Source organism: Protopterus annectens, chromosome 17.part0, assembly GCF_019279795.1.
Source record: "Protopterus annectens isolate FY-2018-M chromosome 17.part0, PAN1.0, whole genome shotgun sequence".
In the NCBI taxonomy this organism is placed as follows: domain Eukaryota; kingdom Metazoa; phylum Chordata; order Ceratodontiformes; family Protopteridae; genus Protopterus; species Protopterus annectens.
The window spans coordinates 688,018,559-688,037,954 of NC_056751.1; the positions used below are offsets into that span (position 1 = coordinate 688,018,559).

The window sequence follows — 19,396 nt, forward strand, 5'->3', positions numbered from 1 at the left end:
AGTGTGTACCACATCCATGGTTACAATTCCTCGGAGCACTCCCCCTTCTCTAATGTGCATTGATCTCCGAGTTAGTTCTGCTAAGTAGCAGGGATATGGGGGTGCAGGGCATGAAGCCTCTCTTTCAGAAGTATTTTAAAATTATTCCATTGACTTTTCATATTGGGTTTGTTTGCGTTGAAGCAACACTTTGTTTTGGAGCTGCAGGACCTCTAATTTTGGGTATGACACTTCTGATAAAAGGCCATTTAAAATGTCTTTTGTGTATAAAGTAACTGCCAAATGAATCTCTGTATTGTGAATATTGAGATTTGATGTCAGATTTATGATGTAGGAAATTCAACTAGTAGGTAGTATATGCAAGATGTAACGGGCGCTTCAGTGTTCATTTCTGTTTTTGAAGGAGGCTATTGCAGGGAAACTACCCTGCCATTGCTGTGCAGTAAACTTGGTGTTAATTATCTTACATAAAAAGATTCAATGGGCAAAGTCTGTTGTAGGGAGGTGGGGGGGGGCAGGATTTTAATTCCACTGCAAACTGCTAGTTTCATTCAGGTTAGAATTTGTGACATAGAATCAAACTTGCATGTTACAATACTGTTTTATGCGAGAGATGTATATTGAGCTTGCTAGGTTATAGGTGTGTTTTGATGGTTTCAACACGAGCAACTGCAAAGGTCACAAATACTGTGAACAGTTGTGTCGAATGCATGGTTTAGAACCAAAACGTAGAAAATCTTGGTGAAGCTCTTATGAACCTTTTACCGTCATGGAGTCAGTTATGTCTGCAGACACAAACTTTTTTTGTGTTGATTCGCTTAGTAAGCATCATGAAATTTTTTATATGTATTTACCTGTTTGTTTTTCTTTCTCCTCAGGTTTACCAGGTCTGTGATGCTATTCCAAAGAAAGGATTGTTCTACCCACCAACTCTGATCACTGGTGCGAATACAGTCTCCCGCTGTGTCACAGAGGAGGTAGTAAAACATTACATTTAAGGGCTTTGCTGTAATACATACTTAGTATTTTGTGGTTATTGTTGTCTGCTAGTGTTTTATATGTTTCATTTATTTCTGTTTGTAAAGTATTTAGATTTAAAGCTCAGTGCAATTCTGAATGTTTGGTTAAAACTTAAGCTGTATTTTTAACTGAGTAAGAAGACAAGCTATGTGCTGTATCAGTGTTTCACTGAAATCCAAAATTTGGCTGCATTCTTGTCTGTCCACCTTTCCTAACGGGATGATGCAGGTCTGGAGGGAGCATATCTGTTTTTGATTCCATCTTGAGTATTTTTAATACTAGCAATAGATGTTCCCTATTCTAACATACCAGCAATCTGGATTTATATCTTACAGTAATCTTGCCACATACCCACCTCAGCAGACTGTTCCCTTTTTAACTCACCTGAGACCCTTGTTGAATAATACAGTGATCTAGTACTACACCATAGAATTCCTGTTATCATTATCAGTAATGTCCAACATTTGAGTGGTATTGTGAGTACGTTGGTTAGCAGTATTAGTAATGTTTATCACTGTAAAAGTCTGGAGTTCACTTCTGGCTTCCAGATGGTGTCTGGATTGAGTTTACATGTGCTCCGCATGTCCCTGTGGGTTTTCTCTGGTTACTGTATGTAGTTTCCTCCTGCATCACAAAGATCTCCTGCATATAATGATTAACTGCTCAACAAATAAAATATGTTTTCATCAGGGCTGTATTGTTATAGTTTTCATTCCAGGACATTCTGTGTGTATTGTCTGAATAGAGGAACTAAGTGTCAACAAAATGTGATAAGTAATATATAAATGATTCATGCATAGAAACAAAAATAAAAAACCTTTAGACAGGACTTCAAAGAAAGCTAAGTACATTAAAACTGACATAGTAAAGGATATGAAACCAAACAGTTTACTTAACTGTATGATCATTATAATTAGTAATTACTAACCCAGTCCTGAAGAAATTGTCATTAAATTCAGATGACCTGCAAAGTTGTCATTCTGTCTCCGATTTTCCTTTTTTGGTAATGATGTTGCAAAAGGGCTGTACAGAAACTAATTCTCTTTGATGTCTTATGGTCTCCATTGTCCTCTTGTCTCTGGTTTAAGATCCAGACAGTTGGCCAAGCTCTTGGGGGAGTTATGCAGTGTACTTCAAACAGTTTTGCCTCACCATGAAGCATGAGTTTTGGTTTCCCCAGTCTCTACTACAGAAATCACACCAGCTTCATGTGCTCTGAAATGTGGATAACCCTTCCCATCCCACCGGAGAAGCAGTCAGGAGAGGGCCCTTCAATTCACCCCTCCCTACTTGATGCCTCCAGTGCCAGAACCGCTAACTGAACTCCAGAAGCCCTTTGTTGCAGTAAAAGCTCCATGTCTTCATTCTATAGGATTTGCTTTTTCATCCTGACCTTTTTATGGGAGAAATAAGCTATCCCCTTTGAAATTTATTGGATAACATGCTCATGCTAAATGACCGGAGCTAGCTGTGGTAAAATCATTTTTTATCTTTTTGGCCTCCATTCCTTGTCCCCTACCGGACCTCATGTACCTGTCCCTTACTGGACCTTTCCTTCCTGCATAATTGTGCAGTCTGCTGGACAGCCAGAGAGTGAGATGAGAGCTGGAGATTGCTGTTGTTTTCCTGTGGGTGTTGGCATGTTTTTTAATGTGTGATTCTGATAAACTATTGTCTGTTAGAGTGTGAATACATCGTAGTGGATTCATACCTGTACAGTCCTTAGTTGCAGATACTTCAATCCTGGGCCTTCCCTGAGGTGTAGCTCTTGGTGTGGGACTCTACCAACTGGTTCCTCCCAAGATGAATGACTTAACATCAACCACATATTCTCATCCCTTCTTAGCTGGCTTCCCAAAAACTAGGTCACCTGGGGCAAGGTCAGGGCCAAAAACTAGTAACTTCTAGACTGCTAAGCTGGCCACTCATAAGATACAAAATCTTCACATGTATTCATCATTTAGATCACTGTTGTAGCAGCCTAAGCTATAAGGGTTATATACTTGCCAAGGGTATAACCAATGGCCAGCTTTCAGAACTTTAGAGCACCATAACCGAAGTTAAACAGCCAGTGGCTCAAGCATATAAAAAGCATTTGGGGTGCCATAAAGCTTCAGAGCTTTCTTGCTGTAAGTACTTTGCCTCTGCTGGCTTGTGGAACTGATGGTTGGCTAGCGATCCTGTAAAGATTGGGCAGATAAGTCCTATTCTGATGAAAACCTTCCATTACATAATTTTTATGTAAAAAAGTGAGTTTTTCTGTGAAATTACTTTTATGCTCAGAAATGTTTTTTATGGTACTGTTATATTACTGAAGGGATTTTTACATATGTGATGTTTTGTAAAGATCTATTTTTGATTGATATATTTTATGTTTTGTGTAGAGTAACTGTGTTTGGGGCAGGATTTGGTGCTTTTTGTGACTCTCAAGGAAAATGTTATCTCAGAACTATAATTTTCCTGCTAGGAGGTTGCCTGCTTGTGAGGTCTCCTTCCCAGCTTGAACATGGAACAGTTGTGGTCTCTGCAGTTCTTGTTTTCCCGGTTTGATAGAAAAATAAATTTATTAGAAAGTCATTGGCTGGCTCCATCAATGCCTCAACTGCTGGTGGGTCACTGTGTTTTGGTCAGTAGTTGTTCCATGGACCATCTGTCTTTTACTTTTGGCTCCTCTGGTGTAGCTCCTAGGCAAGCCAGTAAGGACCAGGACACTGGCACATCCTGTACAGTTGTAAGGTTATCCTTATTAGGCATGGGAGAACCACTCTTTGCAGGCTGGAGGGAAGGAGCAGATGAAGGTTTATTGCTCATTTATTGGGAAAAGTGCCTAATTCATGGACTAGTGTTGCTGTTATGGGTCAGTCACTTTCCAGGGAATCTCTCAACAAGAAGAAAAAGCAGACACTTAAAAATACTTCTCCTGTTTCCTTATCTATGGACAGGGAAAATTTGTAAAGATTTGCTAAGGGATTACACTTTGCATTTAATGTTTTAAATCCTGGTTCTTTTCTGTCCTCCAATAGAAAAAAAAAAATTTGCTTACATGTTGAGAATGATTTTCAGTCTGACGAGCAGGGTGGGAAGGGAATGGGATTCTTCAGTTAATTCTCCTCAAGCTGAAGATACTGATTCTGATGAAATTTTTCTTCGGATTGTCCTCCAAAAGCCTTATCTTTTTCTAATACTATTAACAAAATGACAGATTTATTTCAGTGTGAAAAAAATGCAATCCCCATGTCCTAGCAAGTGTCATGATTTGTTATAAGTGGAATTCCATAAACCTGCTGCTGTTCCTCATGTGTTGTGTTTGCCTTAGAGGATGTTTTGTTTACAGCTTACAGTATGTGAGACAGTCACCCTCTTGCCCTTCAAAAGTCTTAACAGGTTATACAAATTACCTCAGACATATAAATTCTTGATGTGAAGTTGTTCTTTCTTGCCGTTCATTCTTTACTGATGGGTTCGGACCTGATCCTCAGCTCTGACTCTGCCAACTGCAAAAGCTCAAGGTCTTCAACCAGCTCGAGGCCAACTACCTATCCCATGATGCACCTTGATCTTCCTTCAGATCTCGTTTGCCGCTGCAGAACTCTTCCATGCGTCTGTTGTCTTATGCAGCTGATGGTACGAGCAGGGCAGTGGGTACAGGAATCGCTCTCAGGAGATATTCCTGGATGTGCTTATGTTCCCTTGCGGAACCCTTTAAGTCTTCCTTCATTAACACCCCCTTTGACATTTCATCCCTTTTTGGAGTGAGAAAGATGTAAAGACCTTGTCTGCCATCAGTGTATGTTTTTCTACCCCGAACAGACCCTACCCCAAAGGGAGGGGAGGTGGAAAGATATGGTTCCGTAAGTCTCAAGGATCTTTCCAAAACACTCGTGCTGATACCCCCTCTAGAGGCGGAGGAGGGGGTAATAATGGAGATGCTGCCCACGCAGCAGTGGGGTCTGCAGAACCAGGGCGACAGAGAGCAGTTCTTTGGCAAGCCCTATCAGCGCTCCTGAGAGGAGGCCTGACTGTCCATCTGTGGAGGCAGTCGGGGGATACCTATCTTTGTACCTAGACGCCTGGCTAAAAATAACAAAAGACAGCTGGGTGCAAAGCATAATATCCAGAGGATACTCTATTTCCTTTGTCACCCCACCCCCTCTAGTAAAGAAAATCCCAGACGTTCCAACCAGTCACAGGGACCTAGCAGACTTAGAGGTCCAAAGGTTGCTGGACAAAAGAGTCATCCAGCCAGTCCCAGCAGACCAAAGAGGATCCAGAACTTACTCAAGGTTCTTTTTAGTTCCAAAGAATACAGGGGACTGGAGACCTATTCTGGACCTAAGCAGACTAAGCAAGTCAGTGAAAAAGATGAAATTCCAGATGGTCACACTTCAGTCAATACTTCCCTTTCTGGGAAAATACAATTGGATGTGCTCTCTAGATCTTCAGGATACATTCTACCACATAAAAATGGACAGACCATCCAGGGATCACCTACACTTCTGGCGGGGAGCCAGCCATTATCAATTTCGCTCTCTGCCCTTTGGTCTCACTACAGCCCCCAGAGTGTTCACCAAATGTATGGCAGTAGTCACCGCTCACCTGAGACGGTTGAGATTCCTGGTGTTTTCTTATCTAGATGACTGGCTCCTCACTGCCACCACCAAGCATCAACTCATTCAAGCGAGGGACACAACCTTACACCTATGCAATCAATTGGGGATTACCTTCAACTCAGAAAAATCTGCCTTATCGCCATCACAACAGACTGTCTTCATAGGAGCAAAACTAAACGCAGTTTCTACGACATTGTCTACCTCCAGAAAGAATTTCTCTCTTACGAGAACAAGTATCAGACCTGCTTCCGAGAAAAAAAGCCCCAGTCTCAATGATTCTCAAATTGCTAGGATCGATGGCAGCAGCAGTCATTGCCATTCCCCTCGCACGAATGCATATGCAAATTCTACAATGGCTCCTATTCTCTCAATGGTCCTTTCAGGATCTTCCAATATCACATCAAATTGTCATAACGAATGCATGCAAGAAGGACCTTCAATGGTGGATGACATCTCAGCATGTATCTCAGGGACGTCCATTTGTTCTACCCAATCCCATAGCCAAGGTGACCACGGACGCTTCCTTGATTGGGTGAGGGGGGGCATTTTCAGAGAAGAACAGCCCAAGGCACATGGAAGAAACACGAGGCTCATCTGCATATAAATGTCCTGGAGATGAGAGCGATACTTCTAGCGTTGCAGTCCTTTCAAGACTCTCTACCTCTGGGAACAATTGCTATTCAGACGGACAACATGTCTGTAGTCCGGTACATCAACAAACAGGGAGGAACCAAATCTTACCCCCTGTGTCGAGAGGTCATGAGAGTATGACAGTGGGCAGTCTCCTCCCAGCGCTTTCTGTTAGCAACACACATCCCGGGGAAATCCAATGTGATAGCAGACAAGCTGAGCAGGGCAATCTTACTGCCGCACGAGTGGTCCCTGAAGCAACAAGTAGCAGAAAGGATTTTCTGCAGGTCGGGCCAGCCTTGCTGCGATCTCTTTGCCACCCTAACAAACACGAAATGCAGCAGCTACTTTACCCTAATCCCCCAACCAGGGGAAGGCCCAAGGGATGCACTGATGCACAATTGGCCCCTGGGTCTCCTTTATGTGTTTCCTCCCTTCCCTCTAATTCCCAAGGTATTACAGAAAGCCAAACTTCTGGGAAGGACCGTGATATTAATAGCCCCTTACTGGCCTCGGCAAATTTGGTTTCCCTTCCTCCAGCCTCATGTTTTGGAAGAACCCTGGATCCTGGACCCAGTTCTGGATCTGTTGACCCATTCATCGGGGGCTCTTCACCCTTCCCTTCATTCCCTAAAGCTGACAGCCTGGCTGCTCCAATTCCCACAATAGCCAGGATTTACAACCTCTCAACTGAGGCCCAACATATTATAACATCCTCTCATAAATCATCTACCAAAAAGGTATATTTTAGCAAATGGAAGAGATTTTCTTTATGGGCTTCTCAGAATGATGTTGATCTATATTTAACTCCGATCCCATCTATATTGGAATTCCTAACTAAACTTTACGATGAAGGAGAGGCTGCACCTACCATTGGAGTTCAATTAGCAGCAATATCAAACTTTAGTTTTGGTTTTCAAGGCTCTAATATCATGTCGCATCATCTTGCTAAAGCCTTTCTTAAAGTTGCAATTCATTTGAGGCCTCAATCAGAGCTCCAGTCATGCCATGGAATCTAAATTTTGTTCTGTCCAGAATCATACTACCTCCTTTCTAACCAGCCTCATCCTGATTTTGAAATTACTTCCATGGAAGACTATTTTTTCTGATAGCCATTACTTCTGCTCAACAGATTTCGCTGCAAGCCTTAACCATCAGACCTACTTATCTGATTTTCCATGACAGAGTTTCGCCCAGAACTAATCTAATCCATCCTTTTTACCAAAAGTTTGTTCAGAGGCAAATCATAACCAGCCTATTGAGTTGCCAGTTTTCTTTCCCCAATACACAAATAGGATGGAACACATGCTGCACAAACTTGATGTTCATAAACAACAATGATTTTACCTAGACAGAATGAAACAATTCAGGTCAACGGATCAACTTTTTGTTTCCTTTTCAGAGTCAAAGAAGGATGCCTCAGTGACAAAAGTAACCTTGTCAAGATTGCTATCAGATTGCATTTCCTTCATTTATAATTCACAAAATACCCCCTTGCAGCAAAAAGTAAAGGCCCACTCTACTAGAGCTGTTTCAACCTCATTAGCTTTTTCTGCGAGGTTGCCATTAGACTCTGTTTGTGCAGCAGCTACCTGGTCAACACCTCATACCTTTATCACTCATTCCAAAGTAGACAAGGCCTCCAGGGACAGGACCTCCTTTGGTTCCAGAGTTCTGAGGAATATACTCCCATGAGCCACCCATGAAAACGGTGCTTGGGACGCTACCCATCAGTAAAGAATGAGCGGCGTGGTGGAACAACTTCACATAATGTTCCATGTGAGTTGTTCATCTTGCCTTCATTCTTATGTCCCACCCTCCAAACCCCATCCAGTCTACTTGAGGTCCATATAGAGTGCTTTGTCTCTTATCCAACTCTCTGAGTGGCGTATTTATACTACTAAGTAGTCACACAGCAAACAATATCTGAGGGAAGATCCGGGTGCATCATGGGATAGGGAGTTGTCCTCGAGCTGGTTGAAGACCTTGAGTTTTTGCAGTTGGCCGAGTCGGAGCCGAGGATCGGCTCTGAACCCATCAGTAAAGAATGAAGGCGAGATGAACAACTCACATGGAGCGTTATGGTGAGTACATAACTTCTTTTTTTCTAATCCCAAATCAGATCCTGCGGTGATATATTCATCTAAGTCTTCTACTGTTAAACATACTGTGAATGATAACCCCATCCACTTTGACAAAGATGGGAAAGTTTTTCTCAGATTCAGGCATAATATTTACTCTTCTGTAACTTTAATTTTCAGAATTTTGAACTGCCAGGCTCACATGTTAATTTTTTTTCTGGCTTCTTATCTTTTGAGGTTAAAATAACTGTTTAAATTCCTTAATTGTGTCTGCTTCTCAGGTAACCAAACAATCTTTTAAGTGTTCCTGTGACCCCTGCTGATACTGTTTCTAGATCTACTGCTAGCTCAGAACCTTCCAGAAAGTGAGATTTTGAATTCTCACCTGGACAAACTTGTTTTATTTGGACCTTCTGCTGCTGAGGTCCTTGAAAGGTGGAATGACAGTGGGGAACTGTTTCAAACGGCCACTCAGAATGTTTAACTCTACTTTTCTAAGTTAAGTAAAAACTTTCCATCCTTCTCAGGATCCTTTTCCAGGAACCAGGGTATGAAGTGTCAGCAAAGTTTCAGAAAGCAAAATTTCAAAAAGCAGTGTCAAGGAGGCACAAATAAAAAATGGGGGAGCCTCCCAGAATCAGACAGTCCAAAAAGTTTGAATGACAATTTGTGTCTTCTACCCCCCTCCCCTTTTCTATCCTAGCAATCCTTTCAATCTCTCATGCATTCTAGGCCTCTATCTTCCACAGTGGCATCAGGTTGTCTCAGACAAGTGGGTTCAAGTATTTTCCAGCAGGGGTACAGATGGCAGTGGGAATTCCTTCCTCCTTTTCAGGGGAGTCATCTTTTTCCTGTAAACCAAATGTGCCTGTTTCCTTCTATTTTTGAGCAAATGTTAGCTCTTGGAGTAATAGGATTTGTGCCCTTAACTCAGATGGGCAAAGGTTTAAGGATTTTTCTGGTACTAAAGAAAGAAGGAGCTTGGAGAGCAGTCGTAGATGTCTCCTTTCTCCTCTTTTTTGCAAAGATTTCAAAATTCAGAATGTTATCTCTTTGAACATTGTCTGTCATACCCTACAACGGTTTCATTGTAGCATTGGACTTGAAATTGCTTATCATCGCCTTCCTATTTGCAAGGAATTCAAGTGTTTTTTCTTTTTTTTTTTGAAGATTTTCTGTGTCTGGCTCCCATTATCAGTTCTCTATCTTACCCTTTGGTCTGTTCACTGCGCCAAGGGTATTTGCAGAGTGCCCGGCACCAGTGACTGCTCACTGCAGGCTTCAAGGCATCCACATCTTTTTTTATTTGGATAATTTCTTACATTTGCAGAGACTTTTTGCTGTTGTCAGGATTATGTGACATGGATCATAGAATTCCAGATCAGTTTGGAGTTTCAACTGAATTTGCAGAAATTCTCTGTCATTCCTTACCACTGTCTACTTTTTCTGGGATGTCTTATAGACTCATCCCTAGGAAGATGTTTTCTTCCATTTGACAAGATACAACAGTGTGAAGATAGGGGCTGCCAGTCTAGCCAGATAAAATTTTGTCATTTGTAAATCTTAATATAAGCCACAGGCTTGTTGTCTTAAATGTGAAAAGACTGCATTAGATATTGAACTATAGATGTAATGTGATCCTATCTCGCCTACATTCATTACTGACGGGCTTGGAGCCGAGAGTCGGCTCCGACTCGGCCACTGTAACTAGCACAAAGTCTCTCATTGGCTGGGCTAACCCTGTATCCCAGGATGCATCACGCCCAAACCCCTAGATCTCGTTTGCCGCTCCTAGAGTAACGACGTGGTCTCGACTTGGCTGTGACTAAGTACCCTCTCTTTTGTTTTTGAACTTATAGCTTCGAGTTTATTATACCAAAAAAAAGCTATTCTAATAGCTACGTTGTCTGTTGTATCCATTGTTGTGACTGATTGCGTTTGTTGTTGGTTAATCCTTCTGTTTGGTGGGCTAGGCCCGTTTAAGTTAGAGGGCCTTTGCCCTATCTTGTGTTGTTAGTGTTTGGGCGTTTAAGGTAGAGCCCTTTCCTCCCTCCCTACCTTGTGTTGCTGAGTGTGCTTCGTGTGATTTATTGTGTAAATTCAAAATATTGTAGCTGCTTGTGGATTGTGTTCCTTATGTCGGGCAAGGAACCAAAAGAGCATAAGCCATCTGGCTTTAAAAAATGCGCCAAATGTGCATATAAGATGTCGCTGACTGATGGCCATGCCATCTGTGTATATTGTCTCGGTGCCATACACTTGCAGGAATCCTGCAGAGTGTGTCATGCTTTCTCTGCCAGGGTTTTACAGGAGAGAAAAAATAAACTTATCCTCAAGGGTTTGATTAAACCCTCCTTTGAGGAAACTTTGGCGTCTTCTCCTCCCTCTGAGAAATCCAGGTCCAAGTCTAAATGAAGTCTCCGGCTCCGACTAGTTCATCGGAGCCTCCGGAGAAAAGGTCTAAAACTACATCTCCTTCCTCGGCTCCACTGGTCTCGGAGCCGCAGGAAACACTGTCCAAGGCTATGTCTCCTTCCTCGGCTCCACTGGTCTCGGAGCCGCAGGAAGTATTGTCTGTTGCGGGGTCGGCTTCTTCGACTCCACGGTCGTCAGCGCCGAAAGAGGTTGCAGTGGTTCTTGAGCCTACTTCGGCTCCGATCCTTTTGGAGCCGATTCAGAGCCGTTCCCCCAGTCTTGTCTCGGTTCCAACAGAGAAGGTTTCTCGACCCCCGTCTGTCTCCTCCAAGTCCTCCAGGCTCTCGGATTCGGATGTTGATAGGGTGGTCCAGAGGCTCCTCCAGTCGCCAGTGTTAACTAAATTATTTTCGGCTCCAGCCCAGTCGGCTCCGGAGCCAGCTACTATATCGGCTCCGTTTCTTCCTCCTCTGACAACCTCGGTGTCGTCAGAACCGGAGTCTGCTGAATTGAGTGAAGTCCCTGGGTTGGCTCCGAAACCTCCTGCTAGTCTTTCAGATCTGACATCGGCTCCAACCTTTTCCATTCCTTCTACAGGTTTCGGTACTCGGGTGTCCTCAGTCAAACCCGAGGGGGATACATCGGGGCTTCAGACTGCGGCTCCGAGTCTTCCCCTTGGTGCTTCGGCTAGGGGTACCCCGACTCCGGTTATGGTCTCGGAGGTGGGTTTTTCGTCCGATTCTGGTGGACCTGCCTTTGAGGCTATGAGGAGCACACTGGCCAAGTCCATAGTGACTTCACCTGAATCAGCAACTCCTTCCCTAGACGCTGCGACTAGAGCTTCTGGTGCCCCCTTATCTCTGGACAGCGGGACTCCTAGGTCTGAGGATAAATCCATATGTGGTCCCCTACTTTCTGCGGGCCCTTCAGAGTCTGTGCCTGAAGAGCCTCCCAGGAAGAAGTTGTGTAAGAGGAAGCACGTAGACTCCCCAGATGAGTCTGTCACCTCAGACACCAACCTCGATGATGCAGAAGGGTCCCCGAAGTCATCCTCTGATGATGTCTCGTTCTCCGATATCCTGGAGATCTTGAGACAGTGGGGCGACTGGCCATCCAAAAACTCTTCTGAGGAGGAGTCGGTCTTCCTCAAGGCCTTCGGAGCCCAGCCTTCCGCCTCCTGGGTGTCTCCACCCTTCGATGAATTATTGGATCTTATTTGTCGAAGGGTGTGGGAACACCCTGACTCTGTGGAGCCAGTTCCTAGCCGCCCCAACAAGTTCTTATCTGCGCCTCCTGGAAAATAATTTTTGAACAAGGGAGTACCTGTGGATGCTATGGTGGTGGCATCTGCCACCCAGCCGGACGTGGCAGAGGCTTCTACTTCCATCCATCCTCCTAATAAGGAGTCGAGGAGTATGGATAGTTATGGGAAGAATATCCTGTCTTCAGCGACCTTTACATTGCGGTCGCTGAATTACTTGTGTCATTTTACGCGGCTCCAAAGGGATCTCATAAAGGAGTTGGGAGATACCCTGTTGGGTAACTTGCCTGAGGCGTTGGCCCAGTCTGTTAACACCCAGCTGTCTACCCTTTCTTCCATTGTCAACTCATCCATGAGGCTCATATCTTATGCAGCCAAGGGGGCGGGTATTGCAGCGAGTTCGGGCGTAGCCCTTAGGAGGCAAGCTTGGATGCGCTTGTGTCATTTTGCGGAGGCTTTCAAGTCTTCTTTCACGGATGCCCCATTCGATGGGTCCTCCCTTTTTGGACCCAAAGTGAAAGACACCCTCACTAGATGTGAGCAGGAGGGTAAGACTTTGTCTGTCGCTGGGGCCCGTTTATCGCTTCCCACTAGACCTTATCCCAAGGCTCAGAGGGGAGGAAAAATGTGGTTCAGAAAGTCTCAAAAGTCTTCCCCTGCCCATCAAAGTGACCCCCCCTCCAGGGGCAGAGGAGGGGGGAATTTTAATGGAAGGCGTCACCCTAGAAGCGGTGGAGGCCCCCGCAATACAGGAGACTGCGAGTCCTTTCGTGGTTCCTCCTACCAACGTCCATGAGGGATTACCTGACTGTGCGTCTCCGGAGCCAGTCGGGGGTAATTTTTCGGAGCATCTTCAGGCCTGGGGGTCCATCACTCAGGATCGATGGTGGGTGCTTCGTATCATCACCGGAGGTTACACCATTCCCTTTATTTGTCCCCCCCCCCCCGCCGTCAAGAAAAATCCCGGACGTTCCACCCAGTCAACGGGATCAGGCAGCAGTAGAGGTCTCAAAGCTGCTAGAAAAAGGAGTCATCCAACTTGTCCCCGCAGACCAGATCGGATTAGGAACTTACTCAAGGTTATTTTTGGTGCCCAAAAGAACAGGGGACTTGAGACCCATTCTGGATCTCAGCCGTCTAAACCGTTTTGTAAAGAAGTCCAAGTTCCGAATGGTCATTTTACAATCCATTTTCCCATTGCTGGAAAAAGGAGTATGGATGTGCTCCCTCGATCTCAAGGATGCCTATTATCACATCAAGATAAACAAGGTTTCCAGGAAACATTTACACTTCCGGCTGGGAGCCAGTCATTTTCAATTCCGGGCCCTGCCCTTTGGTCTCACCACAGCCCCCAGGGTGTTCACCAAGTGTCTGGCAGTGGTGACAGCTCACCTGAGACGTCTAGGATTCCAGGTGTTTCCTTATCTAGACGACTGGCTCCTCACCGCCCCCACCAGGCATCTACTTGTTCAAGCCACAAGAACTACTGTCAAATTGGGCCATCTTCTAGAGATTTCATTCAACTGGGCAAAATCTGTATTGCTGCCATCACAGCGTGTTGCCTTTATCGGCGCAGAGCTAGACTCTGTAGAGATGAGAGCTTTCCTACTGACAGAGAGAATAAAAGTGTTACAGGCCCAAGTCCTGGCTTTGTACCCCAGGGAAAAGCCCAAGCCAGGATGGTTCTTCAGTTGTTGGGATCAATTGCGGCTACCATTCTCCTAGTTCTGCTAGCCAGGTTACACATACGAATACTTCATTGGCTCTTTTCGGCCCAGTGGTCATATTAGGAACGCCCCTTGTCCCATCCGATTCTCATCACGGAGAGATGCCGGCAGGATCTGCGTTGGTGGCTTCTCTCGTCCAATCTGGATCAAGGGAGACCCTTGAGCTCCCCGTCCCCTATTGCCACAGTAACCACGGACGCCTCCCAGATAGGGGGGGGCATTATCTGGGCGAGACGGTCCAAGGTACGTGGCAAGACCACAAGGTTCACTTGCCTATCAATGTCCTAGAGATGAGAGTGGTGCTTCTAGCGTTGCAGGCACTTCACAGCTCTCTTCCCAGGGGAACTATTGCGATTCTTTCTGACAATATGTCAGTTGTCTGGTATCTGAACAAGCAGGGAGGAACCAAGTCCTACCCCCTTTGCAGGGAGGCCATGAGAGTGTGGAATTGGGCAATCACTTCCCAGCGCTTTCTAGTGGCAACACACATTCCGGGGAAGTCCAATGTGATAGCAGACAGGCTGAGCAGAGCTATTCTGATGCCTCACGAGTGGTCCCTGAACGACAGAGTGGCTGCTCAGATCTTCTCCAAGTGGGGCCTTCCCTGCTGCGACCTTTTTGCCAGCCCCCTGAATGCAAAGTGCAGCAATTTTTTCACTCTGATCCCCCCACAGGGGGAGTCAGCCAGGGATGCTCTATTCCACAGTTGGCCCTCCGGTCTGCTCTTTGCCTTCCCGCCGGTCCCTCTTCTACCAAGAGTGATTCAGAAGGCTACCTGCTTGGGAAGCAAGATGATTTTGATCGCACCACACTGGCCCCTTCAAGTTTGGTTCCCCTTCCTTCGGAAGTATGCAGTGGATGGTCCTTGGATTCTGGACCCAGCTCCAGACCTATTGACTCATCAGTCAGGACAGCTCCATCCATCCCTACGAACACTCAAACTCGCTGCCTGGCTCCTCCACTTCCGACCTTAGTCAGACAGTATATCTTTACCCCGGAAGTAGTACATATTCTGTCTTCCTCCCACAAGTCTTCTACTAGGAAAATATACTCTAGTAAATGGAAGAGATTTGCAATTTGGGCTCAGCAACGTGATCTTGATCCCCTTACAGCCCCGGTGTCGATGGTGTTAGATTTCTTAGCAACACTCTTTAGACAGGGCTCAGCTGCCTCCACTATAAAGGTTCAGTTGGCAGCAGTCTCCAATTATCATGTTGCACATGAGCCTGTCCTCATGGGTCATAAGCTGTGTAAAGCCTTTCTGAAAGGAGCCTGGTTGCTTCGCCCTCCGGTTTCGCAACTCGTCTTGCCATGGGATTTAGATGTGGTGCTCAGAGCTTTGACGTCTTCTCCCTTTGAGCCGGCAGCCTCCTGCGCATTGAAATTTCTGTCATGGAAGACTGCCTTCTTGGTAGCCATAACTTCAGCCAGAAGAGTATTGGAGCTTCAAGCCCTTTCTGTTAAACCTCCTTATTTAATTTTTCATAAGGACAGAGTATCTCTGAGACTTAATCCTTCTTTTCTCCTTAAGGTCTCTTCTACCCTTTGTCTCCACCAGTCTATTGAGCTTCCGGTCTTTTTTCCACGGTTTTCCAACAAAGCGGAATACAAATTTCACCAGTTGGATGTGTATAGACAACTGAGGATTTATTTAAATAGGACACAACAGGAGAGGAAATCAGATCAGTTGTTTGTGTCCTTTTCGGACAATAGAATTGGCAGATCTGTAACTAAGGGCACCATAGCTAAGTGGATTAGAGACTGCATCTCATTTATTTATGCATTAGCGGGTAAGGATCTTCCCTTTCCAGTTAAGGCGCATTCTACCAGGGCTATGTCAACTTCAGTGGCCTTTCATGCTAGACTATCCATAGATGAGATATGTGCAGCAGCTACTTGGACTTCCCCACATACCTTTATTTCTCATTACAAACTGGACGTGGCCTCTAGTGTTCGGGCTTCCTTTGGTTCCACAGTGCTCAGGAGTGTTTTCCAGTGAGCCTCCCAGGATTTAGGTGCTAGGGACGCTGTCCCTTCAGTAATGAATGTAGGCGAGATAGGATCACATTACATCTTTTAGTTATGTACTTACCATAACGATAGATGTATGTGATCCATCTCGCCTACATTCTTACGTACCCGCCCTCCTTCCCCCTACCTGTTGGACTTGGAGGAAACTTGTATTCTGATTCCTCTGAAGATATTATTTTTTCTCTCCTCTTAACATATATATCCTTATGGTGTGGTGTATGTGGGAAAATAAGATCTGGGGGTTTGGGCGTGATGCATCCTGGAATACAGGGTTAGCCCAGCCAATGAGAGACTTCGTGCTATTTATAGTGGCCAAGTCGGAGCTGACTCTCGGCTCCCAGCCCGTCAGTAATGAATGTAGGCGAGATGGATCACATACATCTATCGTTATGGTAAGTACATAACTAAAAGTTTACTCTGCTGTAAGAAAGCTACGTTGAGCATTTTATGACTGTCTTTGATGCAAAATTCGGAGCCAATATGTCTAGAGGGAGGCATCCTGCCTATTGTTTTAAGACCAGAGTTAATGGCTAGAATTTACATGTATAAATGTCCTTTATTGCTCTGGTTTCTGACCAGGTGTGAAGAAGGTAAATGTTTCTGTTAACATCTCTGCAGTGACCGAGACCTGGTTCAAGGCACAGGAGAGTGCCCCAGCACTACCAATCTGTAATTCATACCACACTTTTTGGATCCCTAATCCGGACTGAAGCAGTAAAGGCAGAGGTGTCTCCATATTCATAAAAGATATGCACATCTCCAGACAAATAGCCCAACATAACACATCTGAGATACTTCAGGTGCAGCTAACACTGGATAAAACTGCAATCCAGGTTGTAGCATGCTGTAGATCCCCCTCCATGTTTTAAGAGTCCTACTCCAGATTCTCAAACACACTGGAAAATATTAGGGTATAACCCAATACCCTTATACTGGGAGATTTTAACTACCTCTCCTTTAACTGGGAAAATTACTCAAGTACCAACTCACTAGCTCAACATTTTCTGGAATTTATTAATTCCAACGGCCTGGACCAACTCATTCTTATTCCTACCAGGGGTAGAAACATCCTTGGCTTGGTCATTACCAACATAGGTGACCGCTGCTCTACACCTGAAATCAATTGCTCCCTGGTCAAATCTGACCACAAACTTATCACCATGGATATAAACATCCCACCCACACCCCCAATAAAGGAAACCACAGTAAAAAAAAACTTTTCCAAAGCCAACTTTGGGCTTCTAAAAACTGAGGTTGCAAATTTCACAACGTCCACACAAATGGAAAATAGGTGCAAGACTGCTGAATCATACACCAGTGCACTGTATGAGCACATACACATGTGCATGGAACGGGCCATACCAAACAGAACCAAGATGCTATCTTAATAAAAAGGAAGCCAATCTGGCGGACCCCCTACCATCAACAAACTCTACAACAGAAGAAAAAACTGTTGCAGAAAAGAGTGAAATCCCAAGACTGGAAAAACTCCCTTGTTAGCATCAGCAAAAAACTGAGATCCCTTATCAAATCCTCTAAAGCTAGCTTCAAAAACCAAAATTGCTGCAGATTCTAAAGACAATCACAAGGCATTCTATAGTTATGTCAAGAATCTACATGGCAATAATCAGATCTGCTCTGAGTTACAGCACAGTGGCAGTACATATACAGAACCATCTGATATTGCCAACATATTGACCGACAGGTTCAGTGCGAACTTTACTCCCCCTTAACCCCCCAAACGGCCCATCTCAATACCTGAGGAATGCTAAGTCCCTATCATCACAGCTACATAGGTAAAAAACACACTGTCCAAAGCAAAAATACAGTTTCCATGAGACCTGACAATATCCTGGGCTGTGTCCTACATGAACTACAAAATGAATGGGCACCACACCTGAGTACCATGTTCAATCACAGCCTCGCTTCAGGCTTTGTTCCTGCCGAATGGCGCACTGCTATGGTCATCCTGCTCCACAAAGGGGAGCGACTACAGATCCGTCCCATTAGCCTGATGAGTCTGATATGTAAGGCCATGGAGCGCATCATTGTGAACCTTATTAACAGGGACATAGGGAATCTCCAAACTCTGGACCCCACGCAGTTTGGGTTTGTGAAAGGTAGATCATGCGTACTCAACCTGATAGACTTTTTTTGATTCTGTCACCAGAGCTGTGTATGAGGGCAAGGTAGTTCACACAGCCTACCTAGATCTTACCAAGGCCTTTGACACCATTCCTCTCTCAGGAATCATAGATCGACTCACTAAACTATGCATAAACCTCTATGTCATAAGATGGGTAGCCAACTGGCTCACTGATAGAACCCACACTGTAAAAGTAGTGGACTCTTAAATCTGACTATCAACCAGATGCAAGTGGAGTTCCACAGGGATCGGTCTTGGGTCCTCTCCTGTTTGGCATCTACTTCTCAGAAGTCCAAGCCACTACAAAGGGAATCTGGTTGACCAAGTTCACAGATGACTGCAAACTGGGAGCCATTATCGAGTCTCCAAAGGACATAGACATCCTACAACAAGACCTCACTGAGACCAGTGACTGGTGCAAGAATCATGGCCTTAAGCTCAATGCCAAAAAGTGCGTTGTCATTCCCTTTGGGAAACATTTGGTGCCCATGAGCTACCAGATAGATGGTAGTCCACTAAACACTGAAGGAGTGATAAGAGATCTGGGAACATAGGTTTACAGCAACCTCTCCTTTGATAATCACATTGCCACTGTGGTCAGAAAGTCCTTCTATGTGGCACATCTTATCACAAAAGGTTTCTCATCCAGGAAGAAAGAGGTCATAATCCCTTTTTACTCATCCCTCATTAGACCTATTATAGAATATAAGCCCCATTTGGTATGTACTTCACCAGACACCTACAACAACTGGAAATGCCACAAAAATGCCTAAGAGGATCCTAGGCCTTAGATATATGCCCTACACTGACAGACGTAAAAAACTCCAACTATACTCGGTCTCATATCGCCTACTTAGAGGCGATCTCTGCTTGGCCTACAAAGCCATGTCTGACTCAGAGCTGTTAGATATGTTACACCTAAAGAAATTGCAATCCCTCCCCGCCACACATTCGAGGGACCTAAACCTCATTACCACCATAAACAGAACATGCTGGAGGGACAGGTTCCTAACCCAGTGACTTCCCATACTCTGGAACAAACTCCCCATTCACGTCAAGGAAAGCACCACACTGGCCGTCTTCAGGAGAAATCTGGACGAGTGGATGGGCAATAGGAAATTCACCCTAGGGATCACTTAAATGGCCCTGCTTGACATGGGCATGGGAAACAAACTTCAAGAGGCAGTTCTCCCCAGGGATCACCTCAATGGCCTTGTTTTACATGGGCACTGGAAACTAACTCTGGGCGGCATGATGCTAGGGAATTTTTTTGAGCTAGGCTTTTATAGGCTCCAGGGCCATTAGCCTAGTACACACCTATGAACCTAAATAAAACAGAATGAATGCATCTCTTATGAAAAAAGCATACACCACTACCAGATTATATACTCATATTTAATAGATAGTTAACAATATACATCTGATGTGCAAAAATAAAACCTCTGTTAAAATGCAGGTAAGTGTGTATTTCCAGA

General features: G+C 44.7%; 1 protein-coding gene across 1 annotated transcript in view; it reads left to right on the plus strand.

The window, feature by feature from the left end:
• ALDH16A1 (aldehyde dehydrogenase 16 family member A1) overlaps positions 1–19,396 on the plus strand; it is an 818,106-nt gene that overhangs the window by 449,714 nt on the left and 348,996 nt on the right. Inside the window, exon 6 of the mRNA XM_044059239.1 lies at positions 879–977. Within this exon, the coding sequence (XP_043915174.1) occupies positions 879–977 (99 nt within the window). The remainder of the gene's footprint in view (positions 1–878; positions 978–19,396) is intronic.